The 19688-nt window shown below is 43.0% G+C and overlaps 1 protein-coding gene across 1 annotated transcript in view; it reads left to right on the top strand.

Annotated features, from left to right (window-relative positions):
- Positions 1 to 19688, top strand: part of LOC146833096 (A.superbus venom factor 1-like) — a 663114-nt gene that overhangs the window by 312515 nt on the left and 330911 nt on the right. The window contains exons 11-13 of the mRNA XM_085600729.1: positions 5526 to 5672; positions 6468 to 6680; positions 19262 to 19453. Of these exons, the coding sequence (XP_085456855.1) occupies positions 5526 to 5672; positions 6468 to 6680; positions 19262 to 19453 (552 nt within the window). The remainder of the gene's footprint in view (positions 1 to 5525; positions 5673 to 6467; positions 6681 to 19261; positions 19454 to 19688) is intronic.

The following is a 19688-nucleotide window of genomic DNA, read 5'->3' as shown; positions in this document are numbered from 1 at the left end:
CCTTCAGCGCGGCGGGAATTCCCCCGCGGTGCTGAAGGGTTCGAGCGCGGGCGGGGCCATGACGGAACGGTTCCGTCATGAGCACAGCGCAACCGATGCTCATGACGGAACCGTTCCGTCATGGGCATGGAAGGGGTTAACATGGAGGGAAAGTAAGCACCAAACTGAGTGACACGCCCGGTATGGGAACACATGGAGAGAAATATTGCCTTTCAGCGGGAAATGGTATAGTCCAAAGCTCTGTTTTTAATATAACATCAGGGCCTTCGGTTGTCATATCACTGAAAATACAAGATTTGAAAAAAATATTATCATCTACGGGTGCTAGTGGAAGACAATTTATATGAACTGGAATCTAAAGAATGCTAAAGTGATTCTGGTATTTTACTGACCTCTGCTGGTCGTTTTCTATCAAGACAGTTAAATAGAGGCAGATGAACAGAAACAAAAGTCCCTCAGGGGAAGCAGACAAGTCTTAGGGCTGATCTCCAGCGCCCACAAAGTACATACACATATAGGTATATAATAAGTATATACTAAAGTATATACAAGAGTTCTCGAACGATCGACCTAAAAAGTAGTGTTTGCAGTTGAAGGAAAAGTAATACCATGGAGAAGTGTTTGTTTTGGCTTAACCAATTGTGACAGTAATTCTAGGATTACATAATTATTATGCTAAATAATCCATCGCGTGCCATATATTTTTGGTTTCTAATAGTGTATTCTCATAGTGTTCACATGTATTTGTTTCACTATTACGGAAGAAAAGGCGCCGGAAGAAAAGATTGTAAGTTGAACCTAGCATTATCTTGGTCAGTTGCCTGTTAAATATTTGTAAAAAAGCAACGTTTTGTACACAAAACGTGGTTCACACCATCAGCAATTATGTCTTTAACTCTTTTGCACAGAATAATCATAAAGATTGATTGATGCATTATTCCAGTATAGTGGAAGCACTATGTATAAAACTAATTGAGTGCCCTGGTTAAGAGTTAATTGTTATTAAACTTAAATTGTGCAGGTCAAAAGATGCAGATTGACTTAGCCTCCAACTTGGAACTGAAATGGGGAGCCTGTTTCTTATATTTCCTATTTAATAACGTACAGCACGAGTAAAGAGAACTGGAATGGTTCTTCATATAAGCATTTGCACTCATATGGCTAGCACCGTTAGAGCACTCTAATATAATGGCTAAGCTACATTTAGTCCTAGAAAGGTGCAGGTCCTAAATTGTAGTGCTTTGCGTGCGTAATTATATGTGATTACACCAAAGCAATCAGGAAAGAAATGAGCAATCTGAGGGCATCGTATATTGATGCCTCGATCGACAGAAAAAAGATCAAGGGTCAGTGATTGTCATGGAGACTAAAGTCTCTCTTTAAAGAATGAGCGTTTTCCCCCCCAACAAGGTAAGGATTAAAATGATGTCGACGCTCCTGCTTTCTCCAACTCGATAAAAGTAAGCAGAAGGGGCTAGAAATTATGTAAACCTTATGCCCGAATCTCCCCGGTGCCAATGTCGCACTATCCATCTCTCCGTCAGCCTCCTTGTGCTGCCTGGTTGTGTGTATGTTGTGAAGGACTGCATGGAGCCCTGTGTGTAGCTTCGAGAGTTGGTCTGCATGCCTTGGTAACTGTTTCTCTTTTGGTCTGTGCGCATTGGTGACTATATTTCTGGTGGTGTTTGTAGATCTGGCAATACGCATGCATTGTTGCTTGTATATCTTTGCATGAATGACCGCATCTCTGTTGGTGTTTGTGCACGGGTGACCTAATCTGTGGTGGTCTCTGTTTGTAGTTCTGTACTTACCTCTGTGGACGACTCCCTCTTAGGTCAGTCTATATGGATACCTATGTCTTTGGTCTGTGTGCATGATTGCTGTGTCTCTGTGTGCATCAGTGACTGCCTGTCAGCGTGCATGTAGGTCTGATGGTCAATGTACAAGTTTGTCTGAAGTGTAGGTGGTGGTGTTTCTGTTTATATGCATGTATGCATGATCTGTACTAGTGTGTGCATTAAAGGTGACCATGGCCATGTACTTCCTTAAAGCCAAACGTATTAATGATTGTTCACTTTTTTGGTTTAAAATGGGTGATGCTGTTTTTAGAAGCATACGCTTGGCACCATGCATTAGAGCAAATTGCAATGTAGTTGTCAGCCCAGTGTTTAGCGTAAGTCTTACATATTTAAAACAAGCATTGGCATAGCCAATAGTCTCGGTTTTGGGACCTTATAAGTATTTAGTTATGCAGCATAATATCCTTGGTGCAACAACATAAACTGCTGCATGGCTAAACACTTATAAGGTCCCAAAGGCGAGACCTATTGGCTATGCCAATGCTTGTTTTGTAATGTAAGCAAATGGAGGATTTGGAAGCCTGTTGCCAAATAGCCCCCCAGGTGTCTTTGGAGATATCTATAGCAAATTACCTCTCCTGTTGTGCCACATATGCATGTTTCTTAAAGGGGGTGAGATTCAAAAAGTAGCTGTACAAACAGTATATTTCTTTGTGTCAAATATTATTGGTGTATAGGGTTTCTATTGATATTTCCTGCATCTGCGACGCTCTTCGAGCAGGATCCCTCCTTGCCCTGTGCAACGCTTGTGTAAGCCTCTAGGTGTTGCATCGAGTCAATGCATAACTCTCGGTGAGAACTGCTCGTCCTAGGTTCACCGTCATTGTAGAAGTCCTTCAAGGAAGGAGACTGGCTCTGATCCCAACAAAAGAAACCAGGGTCCAACATGCCCGGGCGGTCAATAAACATTTAAGAATGAAGAAACAGATATATCATTATCAAAAGTTCACAAAAAGGCATCCAATTCCAAATGGGAATAAATAATTGTAGGAAGCTGGCTCTTTTTAAAGTGGACCAAAAAAAAGAGGTACACTGTGTTAAGAGTCTAGGCAAACCCCCAATCGGTTTACAGAGGCAAAAATGATAACACTAAATGCTCTCTTTTGTGGTAATGTGGGTAAGCAGTATAGGCTTATCAGAGGGTAGTACTAAGCATTTATTGTACTCAAGTGAGTACTTTTCAAAATATTGATATTTACAGGTAAGTAAATATTTCACTTTAATGCATCTTTACGCAGCAATGCTTTTCTATAGAGAAAAAGGCATATGTATTTATATTCAGTTTCTGGGGGTCTCCTTCGGGACTTGGTGTCGAAGGGGGCCAAGGTCCAAAGTACTACCAGCAGTTACTCTTTACCTGCCCTGGGGCATCTGGGTGCAGAGGTGCTGACCAAGTTGGTAGGTGTGAGCGCTACGCCAGTAGAAAGAAGGGGGACCACCTGGAAACAAATTGCTGAAGGGGATTTAGGTACACGTCTGGAAGCTCCTAATGGGGGGCTTGAGTCACAAGAGTCCGGGGAATAAGCAAGCACAGTCGGTTTTCTGGTACCCAGGCTGGGGTGCTCGGGTGCAGAGTGGAAAGATCGGCTGGGCTCTGTACATCCTATGGCCTTGCAGTTGTCGGTCTCGCCGGTTGATGGTGCGAAAGTCAGGACAGCTGGGCCACTCTGGATGTGGGTCTCTGTGGTGCTGACATCCCTCAATGTAGTTGGAGTCCGGACTGGACTCTTGCGATCTTTGTTTGCTGCAAGGGGTCCGGTACCCTGGGTATTGGTTCTGTGCGGCTCCGGTTGGTCCTGGTGTCCTCTCACTTGGTGGAGGGAAAAGCTCTGAACCTTCAGGAGTGCAGGGACCTATTTCTGGGGGGCTGCTGCATCAGAGTATCCGGGAAGCATCAACTTGGTGAACCAGACTTTGTGTCTTTGGTGCCTGTAGACTGCAGGGGAGTAGCTACTCTACTCCAAGGGAGATTGCTGGCAATTTGCGACGGGCTGGCAGTCTCCCGGGATTCTTGGATGATGCTCAGCTGCAGGATGAGTCGCTGGTCACAATTGCCGAGATTGGTGCAGGAAGCCAAGGTTTGGCAGCAAACGTCCACAGCAATCTTCAGTTCTCGCTTTTCTCGTGGCTTTCGGTGTCCTCTTCTTCTGGATCAATTGCGTCTTAATTCCTGGCATCAGGGTCCATCTAAACACTCAATTTAAGGGTTGTAAGTCGAGTGGCAGGTAGTAGCCAATGGACTCTTTACCTTTAGGGTGTTTACACCATCTATATGACCACTTTCTGTGGGAAATGGGCATAACACTTACCCAGAGAGCTTAATTCTACCACAACCGAGATGGTGGAATTCTAAATTTTGTGTCTACATAAGGAAGCCTGCCGTAGGGGTGTAACAAGCCTGAGGGGGGAATACACCTCCTGACTATCTAATTTTCCCACCTACCGTGGTGCCAAATGGGCCCACGGCAGGTGGTGGCATTTTCCCTGTCTGGGGAAGCCTCGTGTTGGATAACAAAGGTGGCAGATGCTTTTATAGTCTCCTGCCTTGATATGCTGATTACTTAGCCATCCTGCTTGGAGGAGGTGACAACACCATTATTTCTGCCCTCAGAGAGTGCGTGCTCTCACCTGCAGGGGGTCAAAAACCTGTCTGTGGTGGCTGGCTGGTCTACACCAGTTAGCAATGCCATGCACTAGTAGTCGGTAGGTTTTCAGGGACACCTGCAATTAATAAATCTATCACTGGAAGCGGTGTGGGCTTATTAATACAAAATGTTTGATTCTAAAGATCTCTTGTTTCAATGAAGGAATTATGTAGCCGGGGAACTCGTAAACTCCAGTGTCCAGCACATGTACTTAAAATGGCTTCCCTGTTCACTTGCAATATCTGACAATCGACTTAGACATCACAGTGTCATATCTACTCATGCACATATGTCCACACATGTAATATAATGCACCCTGCCCTAGGGCTGTAAGGCCTGCTGTAAGGGTGACTTATTATACTGTATGCAGTGTCTGCAGGCATGGCACAGAGGAGGCGTCCCATGTTGTGTCTTTACTTTTCTGTGCACCATGGAATGCAGCCTGCAATGGCAGTTTGGATGTTGGCGTTGAGAAGTCCTTTAGGGTGGCACCATACATACTCCAGCCCTAGGGACACTCTTTCGCCTCCTTGCCCTAGGTACTAGGGGTACCATTTACTAGTGACTAAAAGAGGGTGCGAAAGGTGTTGCCAATTGGGGGAACGATTGTACAGTTTTAGGGAAAGAGATCTGGCACTTGAACGTCTGTCAAAATTGCATCGGATACCCGGCAAAACTTGAGGGTGGCCATGTGGAAAAGGGGCATTCATTAAACTGGCCATTTTAAAATGTATGTTTGGCCAAATAAAACACTCATGCGAGTGAATTTAAATCCTCTTGCCTGTGTTCTTTGTTATTTCTGTTTGTTTCTGTAGAAGTTTGTATTTTCTGTAGATAATGATATTCTTTATTGAGCCAGTGTTTGATGAAGATTTTACCAATGTTCTGTTCAGCATGCAGGATAACTGTTATGTGGATTATCTAAGTATTAGTCACAGAGCAGACTTCCCACCTCACCAAGTTCTGTTTTCTTCTCAGGTCTTTGTTACACCCACATCACCAAGTTCTGTTTTCTTCTCAGGTCTTCGTTACAAACCCTGATGGCTCTCCTGCTCACCGTGTACCGGTAGTTGCTACGCCTGGAAACATTCAGGGCAGTACTCTGGCAGATGGGACCACTAAGTTGACAATAAACACAGCATCCAATATTGAAGAGTTACCCATTGCTGTGAGTTACCAAATGCTGAAATTGAAACAACATATGTCATGCAAAGATAGACATTCATCACACAGAGGCCTTTCCGTCACAAACTGAGGAACATCTTCACACTCAGAGTGATAACTCAAACATACAGAGATAATTCTCACTTTTGGGGCCTGTTTGTGATTGTCTGAGGATCAGATGGGATAATAATTGAATCTGATAAAATCTGACCCTGAGACGTTCAAAATGTATCAAGTACGATAATTGTAATATATCCGGAGTTTATGCCTTGAAAGTGGAACATAGCGTGCACATTTTGGTTCTTTCCAATGCAAAATCTACATTGTAGTAGTTCAGGTTCTTTTTCACTCTTTATATTCCGTGTGTTCGCAGAAGGCTCGTAATTTGCCGGTTCACTTAACTGTCACTTGCATACATAGACAACCATCACACACTTGCAAACTACCCTCACACAGAGGGACGAGCCTCACTGCAGATGGACATTTCTATCACATGGACAATGTAAGTTACACAACCAGGCATCTGAGTTTATTTAGGTGCTGTGGAACAGAGAGAAGCACAACTACTAAGGGGTGTGGTAACACAGAGATATTGGGGTGCTGAGGGAAAGAGTAATGAATCAACCCTATGGAGTTGGATACAAAGCAGACTTTGAGAAGCAGAGCCATGAGCTGACACAGAGGAATCACAGGTTCACAGTGCTGTTGCATTAGAGTGATGTTGTGCAATTGGCACATCTGGATTCAGGCCTGTGTTTCTTCAAATAGTGATCTAACTATGATAATGTTAATTTTTCAGGTTGCCACAAAAAAAACATTGTACCCCGCTGATCGTCAGGCGCATGCAACAATGAAGGCAATTGCTTACAAGGCACAAGGAAGCTTCAAGAACTACCTCCACATCGGAGTCACCGCCAATGATGTGAAAGCGGGTGACAACCTGAATGTGAACTTCATTGGGAAGAGCAATGACCTGGCCGTAGAGAACCAGATTAAATCCTACACTTACATAGTAAGGACACATTGCAGAAATGGAGAAATCAGGGAATAGAAATTATCCTGTGGCTTGGTCTCCAGGGACTGGCTGAGGGGGAAGGTCTTTTGCTTCATTTAGCCAAGACTAGGAAAGCTGATACAAGGGAAAGGTTCAAAGATTCATCCTGTTAGGGCCGATGGACCTAGAAGGGTGTGCCTAGGATCATTCCATTAGGAGTTATGATGCTGAGCGAAATTCTTAATGTTCATCAAACAACACTACGGTCCGAGGAGCTGGTCTAGGAAAGGGATCTGGGGTTCATAAAACTGAAATGCCTGGAGCTGCGAAAGGATGCTAGAACTTCTGTAGCTAGGTGGGTTGTGCTTCAAAATAATGGATACACAAATATCAGCCACCAACAATATGGACTGCAAGATATCAACCAGTACAGTATCTTCCATTGGGGAGTAAAGATTTGGGGTCTTATTGAGACTTTGGTACATGCATGACAACTCCTAAAAAATCAGCTGATGTCCTGTCAACCCTATTTAAAGTGGATAGAGGCCCTATACACTGTTAACAGGACAGACAGGACATCCATCTCTTTTTTGAGGGTATTCATCCTAGTCTAACTCCTCATTTACTTACCTTGATAATATTGTCTAAATCAATATTGTAGTGGGTCGATATTTTAAGATTTAGTATTGCAGTACTATATCTCTAGTTAAAAGGTTGGTCTTGGGGTACAAACAGTCAGGCTCAGCGAAATGGACAAGTAGGGTGTCCCAGGTATATTTAACCAGGACCCGGATGACTTTGCCACAGAATTCTGAGATGCATTCAAACAGGACTTATGAAGCTGGGTGAAGGAACGGTCTTAGTGGTAATTGGAAAAGCTCTTGCTAAGCTGGGAAAATATAATGACATTCAATAAACATGATTTAATGGCAGGGCTGGGGGACAGTCCCAGGGTTGACGCAAACAGGACTGATGGTGCAGATAAATTTTTAGTAGTTTATCCAACTGGAACTTAGATTGCTGAGTGAGAGGCTTAGGGTTTGATCACTTAGGTGACAGGGGGTAGTGGGCTTTATGTACCCAGACTCTGTGACTTCTGGGTCTGATGACACCTCATGCTTCATATTTGTAAAGTGCCCCATGGGCAGAATGAGGGTTTGTGCTAGCTTTCTGCAGCCCCAAGGTGCTTTAGTATTGCAGAAAGGCCCACAAATATTTGCATAACCCCTTCTGTATTACAGATTGCATTGGCACTAAATGTGCGCTGACACAATGTCAAGGGGGCCTTTCTCCATTTGCATGGGCACTTGGCACTAAGCAAATGAAGGAATCCTTTGACTTTGCACCTGCACCATATAACATATGTGGGCACAGAGGCAAGGCAAACAGGCCTTCAGGAGGACACTGGCAGCACCACATAGAAGTGTTGCACAGTCAGCACTCTCCCTAACGGTACCTCCTGGAATGGGGAAAAGAGGTCCCTGTAAGCTGATGCAGTCATTCACTCTAGCACCCTACAGGGGATCTCTGCCATCCTTTGAAAGTCAAGAGGGTTGCTGCCGGCACATTGAAAAGTGATCCTTGGTTTCAAACAGCCAGCCCGACTTTCATTGATATGCTCTTCCTAGTGCAGGTGGGATTTCGTACCTGTACTGGGAACAGAGAGCTTGCTGTGACTTTTCCACCTTTCTAAAAGAAAAATACTGGTCATGTTTGCATATTGTACTATAAAACATTTAGAACTTGAACACTGTATACAGATATTACATGTTTATACTATATTTTAGGATCATACATTGATCCTATACAAAATACTTTTCAATGCACATTTTCTGCTCTACTTTGGTGCTGATCTGCATGTCTGAGGAGGATATTTTTGTATATCTAGGCTATTATAACACTGGCCTAAAGGCCGTGCTGGACCTGAAAAGTGCAACATGTAAAGATATGGAGTATTCTGTGCTACAGTATCCACTGCACTGAACTATGGCCTTCGAAAGCACTGAACCATCTTCTCAGTTGTGCCTGCAGTGATCTAACATCAGGCTGAGCCTGCTGCTTCCTCTTTTGAGATTTGTAGGTTAGGTCATGCTTGCCATGAACACTGCCAACCTAGAATTGGCTTGAGCCCAATCCACAATGTCCCTTCAGCATTGCAACTCTTCAGTTCTGGATTAGATCTCAGCCTCATGGAGGTCCAAGACACTTGACGTAGAAGAACAGAACAACTTACTTTTCTCCATGTCTTTCACTGTTATTCCAAATTGTCTGGTGCCGGGGGACTGGAAGGTAAATGACCTTCCTCCCCTTGTCTCAGCGAAGGCCTGACAGTTCATGCAAATATTATGGGATCCCTATTTGTAAACTGGACAACCAGAACGAATGATGAAAAACAATCTCTTGGAATATGCTGAGAAGATACTCTTTAACAGACCAGCATTGGACATGTCTTAACAGACCATAGATTGTGCAAAATAATTAAACGCAAAACTGTGGACCAACAACTAGGTGAGAGAGGGAATAGCACTAGAAAGAGTCTTTAAAGATAATGCAGGCACAGTCATATCAATAATGGCATAAAAAGAAAAGAAGGTGATAAAGAAAGCAGCAAACAAAAATCTCATTTTTGAGATTTATGAGATTTCTAAAGAAAAAACAATTGTTTAAATGACTAAAAGCCTTATTTTGAGTTTGGCACTTTTAAAATGGCAAACAGGGTATCTCTCAGGTTTTGACCAAGTAGCCCATCAATCAAACTATTAAAAGGGCCCTAAGTCATTAATCCATACTGCTGGCCATTAATAGCAGTTGGGGAAGGGAGCACAGGCAGTGAAGGAAGTGGCATAGTAATATCTAAGCCCTAGTTGCATTGGTTTTTACCTAGGCCAAGTCCCCATCCCAACATCAGCGAGATAGTTGAGGGTCTATAGATTGTGTGGAATTGTTGAACCTGTCCCTTTTTGCTGGGTTATCCCCAAACATTTTGCCTTCTTCCTCCTAACTTTTATGATCTGCATTTGTTGGCTTTACCACAGCTAATCAGTGCTAAAGTGTATATGCTCTCTTTTCTAAATTGTATTGGCGATTGGTTTATCCATGATTGGCAAATTCAATTTACCAGTAAGTCCCTAGAAAAGTGCACCAGGTGTGCCCAGGGCCTGTAAATCAAATGCTACTAGTGGGTCTGCAGCCCTGATTCTGCCACCCACATGAGTAGCCCTTCAAACATGTCTCAGTCCTACCACTGCAGTATCCGTTTGCGCAGTTTTAAACTGCCATGATGATTTGGCAAGTTCACCCACTTGCCAAGCCTAAACCTTCCCTTGTTGTATATGTGAGGCACCTCTATGGTAGGCCCAGGGTAGCCCCATGGGCAGGGTACAATGTATTTAAAAGGTAGGACATGTACAGTTGTATTTAACATGTCCTAAAAGTGAAATACTGCACATTTATTTTTTCACTATTGTGAGGAATATCTCACCCATAGGGTATAATGGGGATTTGCCTTGAAATATCTTTTAAGTGTAAATTCCCATTGGTGACAGATTGAGATTTGGAGTTTGGGGTCTCTGAACTCACAATTTAAAAATACATCTTTTGGTGAAATTGCATGTTTGAAAATGCCACTTTTAGAAAGTGTTTGACTTCTATGCTATTTCTTTAAAGCAACAATCAAACCTGGTCTTTTCTTGGATGCACCTTAACCACCTTAACCAACTTAACCAATTTAAGTGTAATCCAGAAAAATCCAAAATTATCTTTTTTGGCTGCCCCTCATGTGCTGACTGGAATTTATGGTGGCCTCGCGATATGTCCCCCCCTTCGGCCCCAGTCAGCATGGTTAAAAACTTGGGAGTTAAGTTGGACACTAGTCTAGCGATGAAGTCCCAAATCCAAACTGTCACTGGAACTTGTTTTGGATTGATTAGAGTGGCAAAAAACTTTCTTCATGTATACAAAAGGCTATTAAAAAGGATATTCCTTTTGCCTAAAGGGTGGAGAGGATTCTGGGTCAGAGTAACACCTCCCTATATAATCAATCACACAATTAATTTTACTCCAACTGACCAACAGAAGGTCAATATCAATACACGTGGATGGAATGATGTGAAGGAATTAATGAGGGGAAATTTAACTTCACCAATAGGTGAGCAAGGAAGCAATTCCTTTTGATTTAGGTACCCTCACACACCCTAGTGGTGTCATGCTTCATCATCGGGTCACCCCGACGCCTAAATGTCGGGGTGGGCTCAACCACAGTGTTGGGAGCTCTTTGAAGATATTGTAGACCAGGGGGGCTAGAAAATTAAAAAACCTCAGGCAGATCCCCAGTTTCCCTTTATTATCGGGTCTGTCTGGGTTATTAAAATACTAAAAATGGGGTCTAGGTAGGAGTGTTATGGTCCTATGACCCTAGTGCCAACATGTTTCAGTCCGTGTGTGGCCTTGAAGGTCCAGGACTTTCTTCAGGGCAAAAAGAGGCCACCCTGGATAGCAGAGGAAGGAATTCCCTATCCTATTCCTTATGGTAAGGGCAGAGTAGCTGCTCCTTATATGAGCGACTGATTCATTAATCTGTCAAGCGTCGTTTTCCATCTGTAAAAAGAGAACAAAGAAAACAACAACAAACAACTTGTACTTGTGGATTTTCTTAGTACTGGTTCCCCTATTCGTGTTTAGGATAAACAACACCTACAAGTGCCAGGTGATCATAAGGCAAAGTGGTGTGCAACTATCTCCAAACATGTGCCACTCATAACTGTATCTGTACACAATTAATCGGCGTGACAGATGTATTGTGCGGTGGCGAATTTGCTCGCATCCTAACTGAATCTTCATGCCAGTTAGTATTCTCTATCAATGTAAAAACTCTCCTGGAGTACGCTCACATACAACAATCTCACTGTATCTGTGAATGAACATGGTATTTCTTCAACCATGCGTGATTATTACAAATCATATGTGCCACTGCAGAATCAAATCACACACATGCACTCTTTCTTACCCGAATTTCGAATGTTTTCCGTTTCTCAGAGGATCGTAGGGCCTATTGGGGTAGCTCTGTAGTCACACCCTATCGTGGGAACTCCGGAATATGAGAGAGAGAGAGGAGAAGTATGGAAAAGACCCGTTTAGGGATGTGGAGATGCTGACTATATAAACATCTCTCTCCGTAAGGATTTAAGTCGCCCTTTCAAGGTCCTTCATTAGATTCTCACTTACTTCGTCAAGAGTCCTGCCCCCCCTGTCCACCTACTTGGTCTCGATCCCCGGCGTTTTGCGCCGTGTATCGTAGAATGGTGGATTTATGCTTCCAGCGTTCGGTGCAGTGAGCCGAGATTGGTCAACCCCGTCACGTGATAAATCACGTGAACGTGTGGTTCCGAGTGTAATGGGAAGTGAGATAACTTTGTTTGAGATCAGGAAACTGTGATACCCAAAAATATTTACACCGCGGGTAGAAGCACCCGCTGGCTCCAGTATTTTGTTTCAGTGGAGATATTACCTCTATTGCATTGTCCGGAGTACTCGGACACCTAGGTTTGTGTGGTTAGCCTAGGATTGGTTCTCCCAACCACGTGACCGGACGTGTAGTCCAATCAGGCACAAAACAAGTCGTAGTTCCAATATTTGAGGAGCGATGGGAAATGTAGTTTATATTATTAGGAGCCGGGATGTCAATAAAGTCTTATTTCAAAAACAGTTTCAATGTGGCTTACTATCGGCTAAACAAAAGCGATGTCGCTGGTTCAATCCTGAGTGAAATAATTAATAATATAATAGCCGATGCAGCTTGTTAATGTCAGACTCACCCTTAGGTTATGTGTGTTTTTCAAATTGGTGAGACCCGTACACATGGTCTATTGTTCTTTCTCAAGGGATCTTTTTAATGCGCTCGTATCCACACTATGGAACTGCCTTTCAATTGATATAGGGGAGGCATATAATGATGTTTTAACAAATAGCACCTCAATAGATAACTAGAGATTGTTAAAACACATTCCGTTGACACGTGGTCGCACCAGATATATTTTAATAAGGAAGGGAAAGCTTTACCTATTAAGTTGGTTCCAGGGTATAAAATCGTTAAGGCCCTTCTCATGGGTTTTCAAACGATATACCCATCGTTGCTCCCTTTCTAAGAGTTTTTTTTGTTGGTTACCCGTGTTTTTAACTTTTTCCAGTACAGTCCATTTCATCTCTGTGTCCTTGTGATTCTTTTCGTGATAGTGTGCTGTTAGTTTAGTAACTGTTATTGCTCTACGTATGGTGCTCCTATGTTCGCTAATGCGAACTTTGACCTTACGACTCGTCATCCCAATATATATCATTTCACATGGACATCTAATCATGTAAATCACGGATTCGGAATTACAATTAGTGTGTGACCTCTGTTCCCACGGTGACTGTAAGCCTAATTCCAAAGTCTTAGTATGTTCTGTAAATGGGCAGGCCACACATGATCCGCAGGGATAGTGTCCCATAACAGGTGGTGTTTTCCATAGTGTCATTTGATTTGTAGTTTTTGGTGTAAAAGTATTGGTATGTACTAAGGCATCTCTTAGGCTAGAATTTTTACTAAACGAGAACATGGGTTTTTCAAAAGATAGTCTGTTGGATGTTAGTATGGACCATTTCTTATTTATTATTTTCTTCAGTACATTGGATGAAGTATTGTACGTAGTCACACATATTAGCTGATCCGGCTGCTCTTTTACATGTGTTTCTAAAAGAGCTTCTCGTGGGGTGTTACGTGCTCTTTTATTTGCTCTTTCTACGATCTTAGTAGGATACTTCTTTTGTTTGAGTTTGTTTGTAAGGATAGCTGCTTCTTTTTTGTAGGTCTTCAAGTTGGAGCAATTTCTGTGTATCCTCAAAAATTGACCTACTGGAAGATTCTCTCTTAGGGAACGCGGATGGGCGCTGTCAAATCTCAATAGACTGTTCCTGTCTGTCGGTTTTGTATACAGGGAACTTTCAAGTGTACCTTCTTTTGCTGTAAACGTAACATCAAGAAAAGATATACTTTCCTTGTGTACATTCATAGTGAATTGAAGGTGAGGGTTCAAAGAGTTGATCCACGTTTTGAAGTTGTCAAGACTCGTTAGGTCACCCTTCCAGATCATAAGGACATCATCAATATACCTGTACCATTTACAGATATTTTCACTGAATGGATTATGTGTCCATATGTGTTGGTCTTCGAAACAGCTAACGTACAGGCATGCTAGACTAGGGGCGAATGTGCTGCCCATCGAAGTACCGTGTACCTGTAAATAAAGTTGATCTTCAAAGGTGAAGAAGTTTTCAGTAAGGGCCAGATGTATAAGAGTGATCACCCACTCAATTGGTGCTAACCATAGCCAGTCCTCTTGTTGCAGAATTTCTTGAACTGCTCTAATGCTTTCTGTCTGAGGTATATTTGTATACAGTGCTTCCACGTCCAAACACACCAAAAAGTTTTCCATTGGATTATATTCCACCTCTGTTAGGAGATTAAAGAGATGCTTAGTATCTTGAACATACGATTTAATCCTCTTCACCAAAGGGCGTAGGAACCAATCCGTATATTTTGATAATGGTTCTAGGACAGAGCCAATGCCGGAGACAATGGGTCTGCCCGGAGGAGGAGTCTTTCCCTTGTGTATTTTTGGGATTGTGTAAAACAAAGGAGTTCTGGGGTCTTCCTGGTTCAGAAAAGCATACTCCTTCTTGGTGATCCACTCTTTCGTGAGGGCGTCCGTTGTAAGTGCCATGATAGTGGTTTTTATACATTGTGTTGGATCCCTGTTGATCTTCTTGTAATATCTGGTATCTGCCAATAGATTCAGGCACGCCGTTCTGTATGCGTTAGTACTTTGAATGACGGTAGCGCCACCCTTATCCGCTGGTTTAATGACTATATCTGTCCTAGATTGAAGGGTAGTCAAAGCCTTGCGTTCTTTGTTACTCAAGTTGTTGAACCCGTTCCTCTTGGGTTGGAGTAACTCGACCTCCTTGGTGACTGCCTCTTCAAATGACAGTACTTCTGGGGGCATCATGTTAGTGGGGGGAAAAAAGGTTGACTTGAGTCTTAGATCGGTATAGGTACCACCTTCCGTAGGTCTTTCTTTATCTAGAAAGAAAGTCTTCAAACGTATCTTTCTGAAGAATTCACCCAGTTCACAGCGGAGACGGAATTTATCCAAATAGGTCGTTGGGACGAATCCCAACCCCTTGTCCAGAATAGTTTGTTCATCTGTGGTAAGGGTAATATCTGTAAGGTTTACCACTAGTCCCTCGTACTGCTCGTGCTGGGCTGTTGATCCCTGGTGTTGCTCCTCGTGTTCACTGAGCTTCGATCTTCTTCCCACTGGATTCTTTTGTTGCCTCTTCTTCCACGTCTCCCTCTTCTTCCGCCCTGACGAAAAAAATGTTGGTTAAAGTCAGGCTGAAAATATGGACCTGCTGGAAATTGAGGGGGACCATGATACTGAACTGGGCCGAAGGGACCCGGCCAAGGATACATCTGTTGATGTCCATATCTTTGGTTGTAATTTCCTCTACGTGGTCTTCTTGCTCTCCCTCGCCAGCTCTTGTTTGATCCATCGCTCGACCAGTCATCATATTCAGAGTCCGATGATGCTGTCTGTTCACTCCGTCCTGATCCTGAGTCAGAAGGTTCCTGACTTTTGTAATCATCTCTGATATACGGGTAAACCTTCTCATGACTGAACTTCTTCAGATCTTTTTGTAATTTGTTGATTTTATTTTGCATAAGCTAGTCTTTATGCTCGTTTACTTCTTTATTAACCTGCCAGAATGCCACAGTCAGAGCTATTCTTATGGTAAACCCCAGAGCGTGCATGTCGCCCCACCTGAAGGCGCTGCACTGGCTCCCGGTGATAAAGAGGATCCAGTTTAAGGCCCTAGTGCTCGCTTATCGAGCCTTCTGTGATACGGGTGCGGTTTACCTGAGAAGCAGGGTCCAACGCTATCAGCCTCAATGAGTCTGAAGGTCCTCTAGACAATTCCTTATAGTGATTCCCAAGATCACACGATCTCGGATAGGAGGACGTTCGTTTCAGGTTCAAGCGGCTCGCCTGTGGAGCGAATTGCCCCTTAATCTCAGATTGACTCAGGACTTGTTGTTTTTTAGGAAACAGCTTAAAGCGTGGTTGTTCCAACAATAACACTATGGTTGGTGGAGCGGGGCTCTTCTGTTACGGTTTTGGAGATTAATGCCTGGACACTCTTTGTGAGTATCCGCGTGCTTTATAAATACCTAATTTCATTTCATTTCAAACACTAAAGGATTATAGTTTGATCATCTAAGGTATTGAAGTATCCAGAAATAACATGGAAAACGTTACCGCTTCCGGATGAAAGCACCCGTTCTGATTAATTGACAATTTCCAGGAAGATTCTATTTGCATCCCACATGAGAATATAATATTCTGAATATTGTTTCACTGTTGCAGGGTAGGATTTCATTCCAAGACCCACTGAGAGCGGTCGTACTTGTGTGACCAGCTTTCATCAGATTCCGCAATGTTTCACAATCACGTAGCCCTGATGAGAGCCTCAGTACTTCTTGCCTAGGATTCAAAACGCGTTGGCACATAGCAACACAGAGGAACGTAAATTAATATCAATGTAATTAGAGGGAAACAAAATGAAAAGTGTCTCCCTCCATTTGTAGTTGTTGTTCCCTGCGTGTAGTATTACTTTGAGGTGGATTGTTTGTTAGCCTCTAGGTTTGTTTTGTTTAAAAGACATGATATGGTGCATTGTAATGTTAGCCATTTGTTTAATGTAGTGATGTCACATGTTTTAAATGTTTATTGTAGAAACTTTGATGTTTCGTTTGTAAACTGTTTATGTCTTGTGTTATTCTTTTCATGCATTTGAACTAGCGTGAAAAAACCCCACAAAATATCATTGAATAAAAGGTAAATACATAACCAGATAAAACTATAATCCTTTGGTGTTTGATCGTTGCTTTAAAGAAATAGCATACAAGTCAAACAGGTGTCAGGTCCCCCCCTCCATTTTTTCACAGGTTTTATGGCCCTACCTGACCCTGGTTCTTTGGGCCTAACCCCATTTGTTGGTCTACTTTTAGAAAGTGGGCATTTTCTTGCTTAATCATGCCGTGCCTCTGCCTGTCTGTAGAATGCACGTTTGGGTTGGCCGACAGTTGAGCCCTTGTGCATTCACTCTAGACAGTCACACAAAGGGAGCTGAGGTGTGCCCTGCATATCCTGATGGCCCATCACCAGCCTGATGGGCCTTCCTGAGCTAGACCCACCTCCCCTCCCCTGCACCTGCACCATTTAAGATTGTTGACCCATCTATGGTACTTTTTGCTAAAACAACTACATCCATTGATTTCCATGGGCTACACTTGCATCATTTTTTTAAGTGATATTTTGAATTGGGTATGTTGGATTTTTGTCGTTTTGGTCTTTTTTTATTCAGATAAGTATTGGATATGTTTTCTAAGCTGGTGTTGTCACCTTTTGTAGTGTTTTCACTGTGTTACTGTGTGTGTATGTACAAACGCTTTACACATTGTCTCTGAGATAAGCCTGGATAATCGTGCAAAGCAGGGGTTATTTTAGCTGTGTAATTCCCTTCCCCATGACTGAAGTGAGGGTCCCTACTTGAACAGGGTGCAAACCACTGCCAACTAGAGACCCCATATCTAATAGGAATAAAGGAGATCAGTGTTGTAAAATAGTGGAAAATTAGAATGTTGAAAAAAAAATATGACATAGTTGAGGAAGTCTGCAAGGCTTGCCTTTGGTTTTTGACTAACACTAGACTAAAGTGCAAATGAAACGTGTCAGGAATTTATTATTATATGCAGCACAGTACAGGCGCATTAAAAACCACAATTAACGGGCAAGCTATTTAATTCTTCATTAAAAGTGGTTGAATTTCTGTGTGTACTTCCAGGTCTACTCCCCAAGCATAGATTGGTGAATACATGCAAACATACGTTGCTTCCCATCCTGAAACATGTTCTAGTGATGATCCTGTCAGGAGCAGAAATAAATCCCTCTTTGTAGTGCAGATGGGAAAGGATCACCCACAAAATTGAAGGAGATGGAGGGGAACAGATTCATTAACTCATTGCGTGCTCATGACGAGCTGAGCTCGTCATAACTGCCACGGCTCGCACACGCGCGATTAATTCCCCGCCTGTGCGGGAAAATTGATCAGTGGGAGGGGTCGTGACGAGCTCAGCTCGTCATGAGCACAGCTCCACTGTGAGTCATGATGAGCAGAGCTCGTCACGAGCACAGCGGCGCCGTGCCCCCCCCCCCCGCACCGCGGGGGAATTACCCCCGCAGGGAAGGGGTTAATGAAGGAAATATTTTCCCAGTGGCGAAAGAAACCCAACAAGTTACAAAGTGCAAATTCACTTCTGCATTCAATTTTGTACACCCATACTTTTCGACGTTCATAAATGTATATGCATATGAGTAGTTTTAGGAATTTCCAATAGTTGCAGTTTCCAAGGTTTGCCCACTGACATTATTTGTACAGTCTCAGAAATGTTCACAAAATGTAGTATAAGTCTAGTTGTGTAAATGAATGGCTGCTATCTCTTGAGTTTAGTGAAGCCGTCCCAAAGCATATTCATTCTAGTAGGTTCAGAATTCTGTATAATGTTTAGTCTATTCTTGAAATCAAACTAGTTAAATGTTTTGTGCTAACTTTTGCTTTCATGAATGGGCTGATTAGTACCAGACGCGCGTCATAACCAACCCAGACTGATTGTAGATCTGATACCCAGTTGTCATTTTTAGGTCGAGCCTGGGCAGCGCATGCGCTGCTCTGCGAAGCATATGGACTTGAAGCTCCGCCCACTCTACACCCATATTGTTCATTGGCTTGTGTCATTGTCCACTGTTAACTGCGGCTTGTCATTGGTCAATAGGCTTAGCAGTCCCTCCTTAGTAACACCTTGTCTCAGTTTGTAACCTCCGATAAGGACACCCCTTGTTACTTGTGTTGTTACCCGGTTGGCTTTAATTACAGTCTCCAAGCACTATTTTCTCAAATAGTTTTGTCCTGCCTGCTGTTGCAGGCAAGACACCTCTCTCCGAACGTTTTTTGTTTTATTTATCTTTATTGCACGGGCGGCAAACGAATTTGCAATGCAATAGGTCTTGCATTTGGGAGAGTTTAAGCGGTTGGCATTGTAAATGATAATGCCTTTTATTTATCTGGTTTAAAAACAACACATAAATAAAAGGCATTGTCATTTACAATGCCAATAGCTCAAACTCTCGTAAATTCGAGACCTATTGCATTGCAAATGCTTGTTAACTGTTCTACTTTGTGGTAAATAATTGACTTCTTACAGTTGCATTTTAGCCATTTCTTTAAAGTATTACAACGTGACGAAGATGGAGTAGGCCTTGTCCACGTGTCACTTTCTGCCCCCTCCAACTGTATCTTACGAGACTGTCTATTGCACAAAAATAGCCAACTTGAAATAGAAGGTTTACGTTTCTGATGCCTACATTAGGATCTCTGATTTTGCAACATGCTAACGAATCTTTGTCCCATTGCCTCCCCTCCAATTCCCCTTCCCCCACCCACAGATAATGAGCAAAGGAAGAATTTACAAGGTTGGCAAACAAGAGAGGCAGCCGGGGCAATCGCTGGTGACCATGACGCTGCCTATCCTTCCGGACTACATACCCTCTTTCCGCATCATTGCCTATTACTACGTACAGAGCGAGATTGTGGCAGACTCCATCTGGGTGGATGTGAGGGACACCTGCATGGGAACGGTGAGCCATCCAAAGCTGCCATTTTCTACAAGCTGTCCTTGTAAGCCTTCTCCTCCATTGAATGTAACAAAGCCTGATAGCACATGTCGAGCCCTCCATGGAGATGGGTTACAGAGGAAGGGGGTTACAGGGAAGCCCAAAGGTTGCAGGTTCTATTGTAAACCCCATCAGATGGGGTAATACAACTGCTGCTGCTGCAGATCCGTGCTCAGTAGACAAAGCTGGTAGGGCTACT

This window comes from Triturus cristatus, chromosome 4_2 (genome assembly GCF_964204655.1).
Source record: "Triturus cristatus chromosome 4_2, aTriCri1.1, whole genome shotgun sequence".
Lineage (NCBI taxonomy): Eukaryota > Metazoa > Chordata > Amphibia > Caudata > Salamandridae > Triturus > Triturus cristatus.
This window is presented reverse-complemented; position numbering and strand designations above follow the sequence as displayed.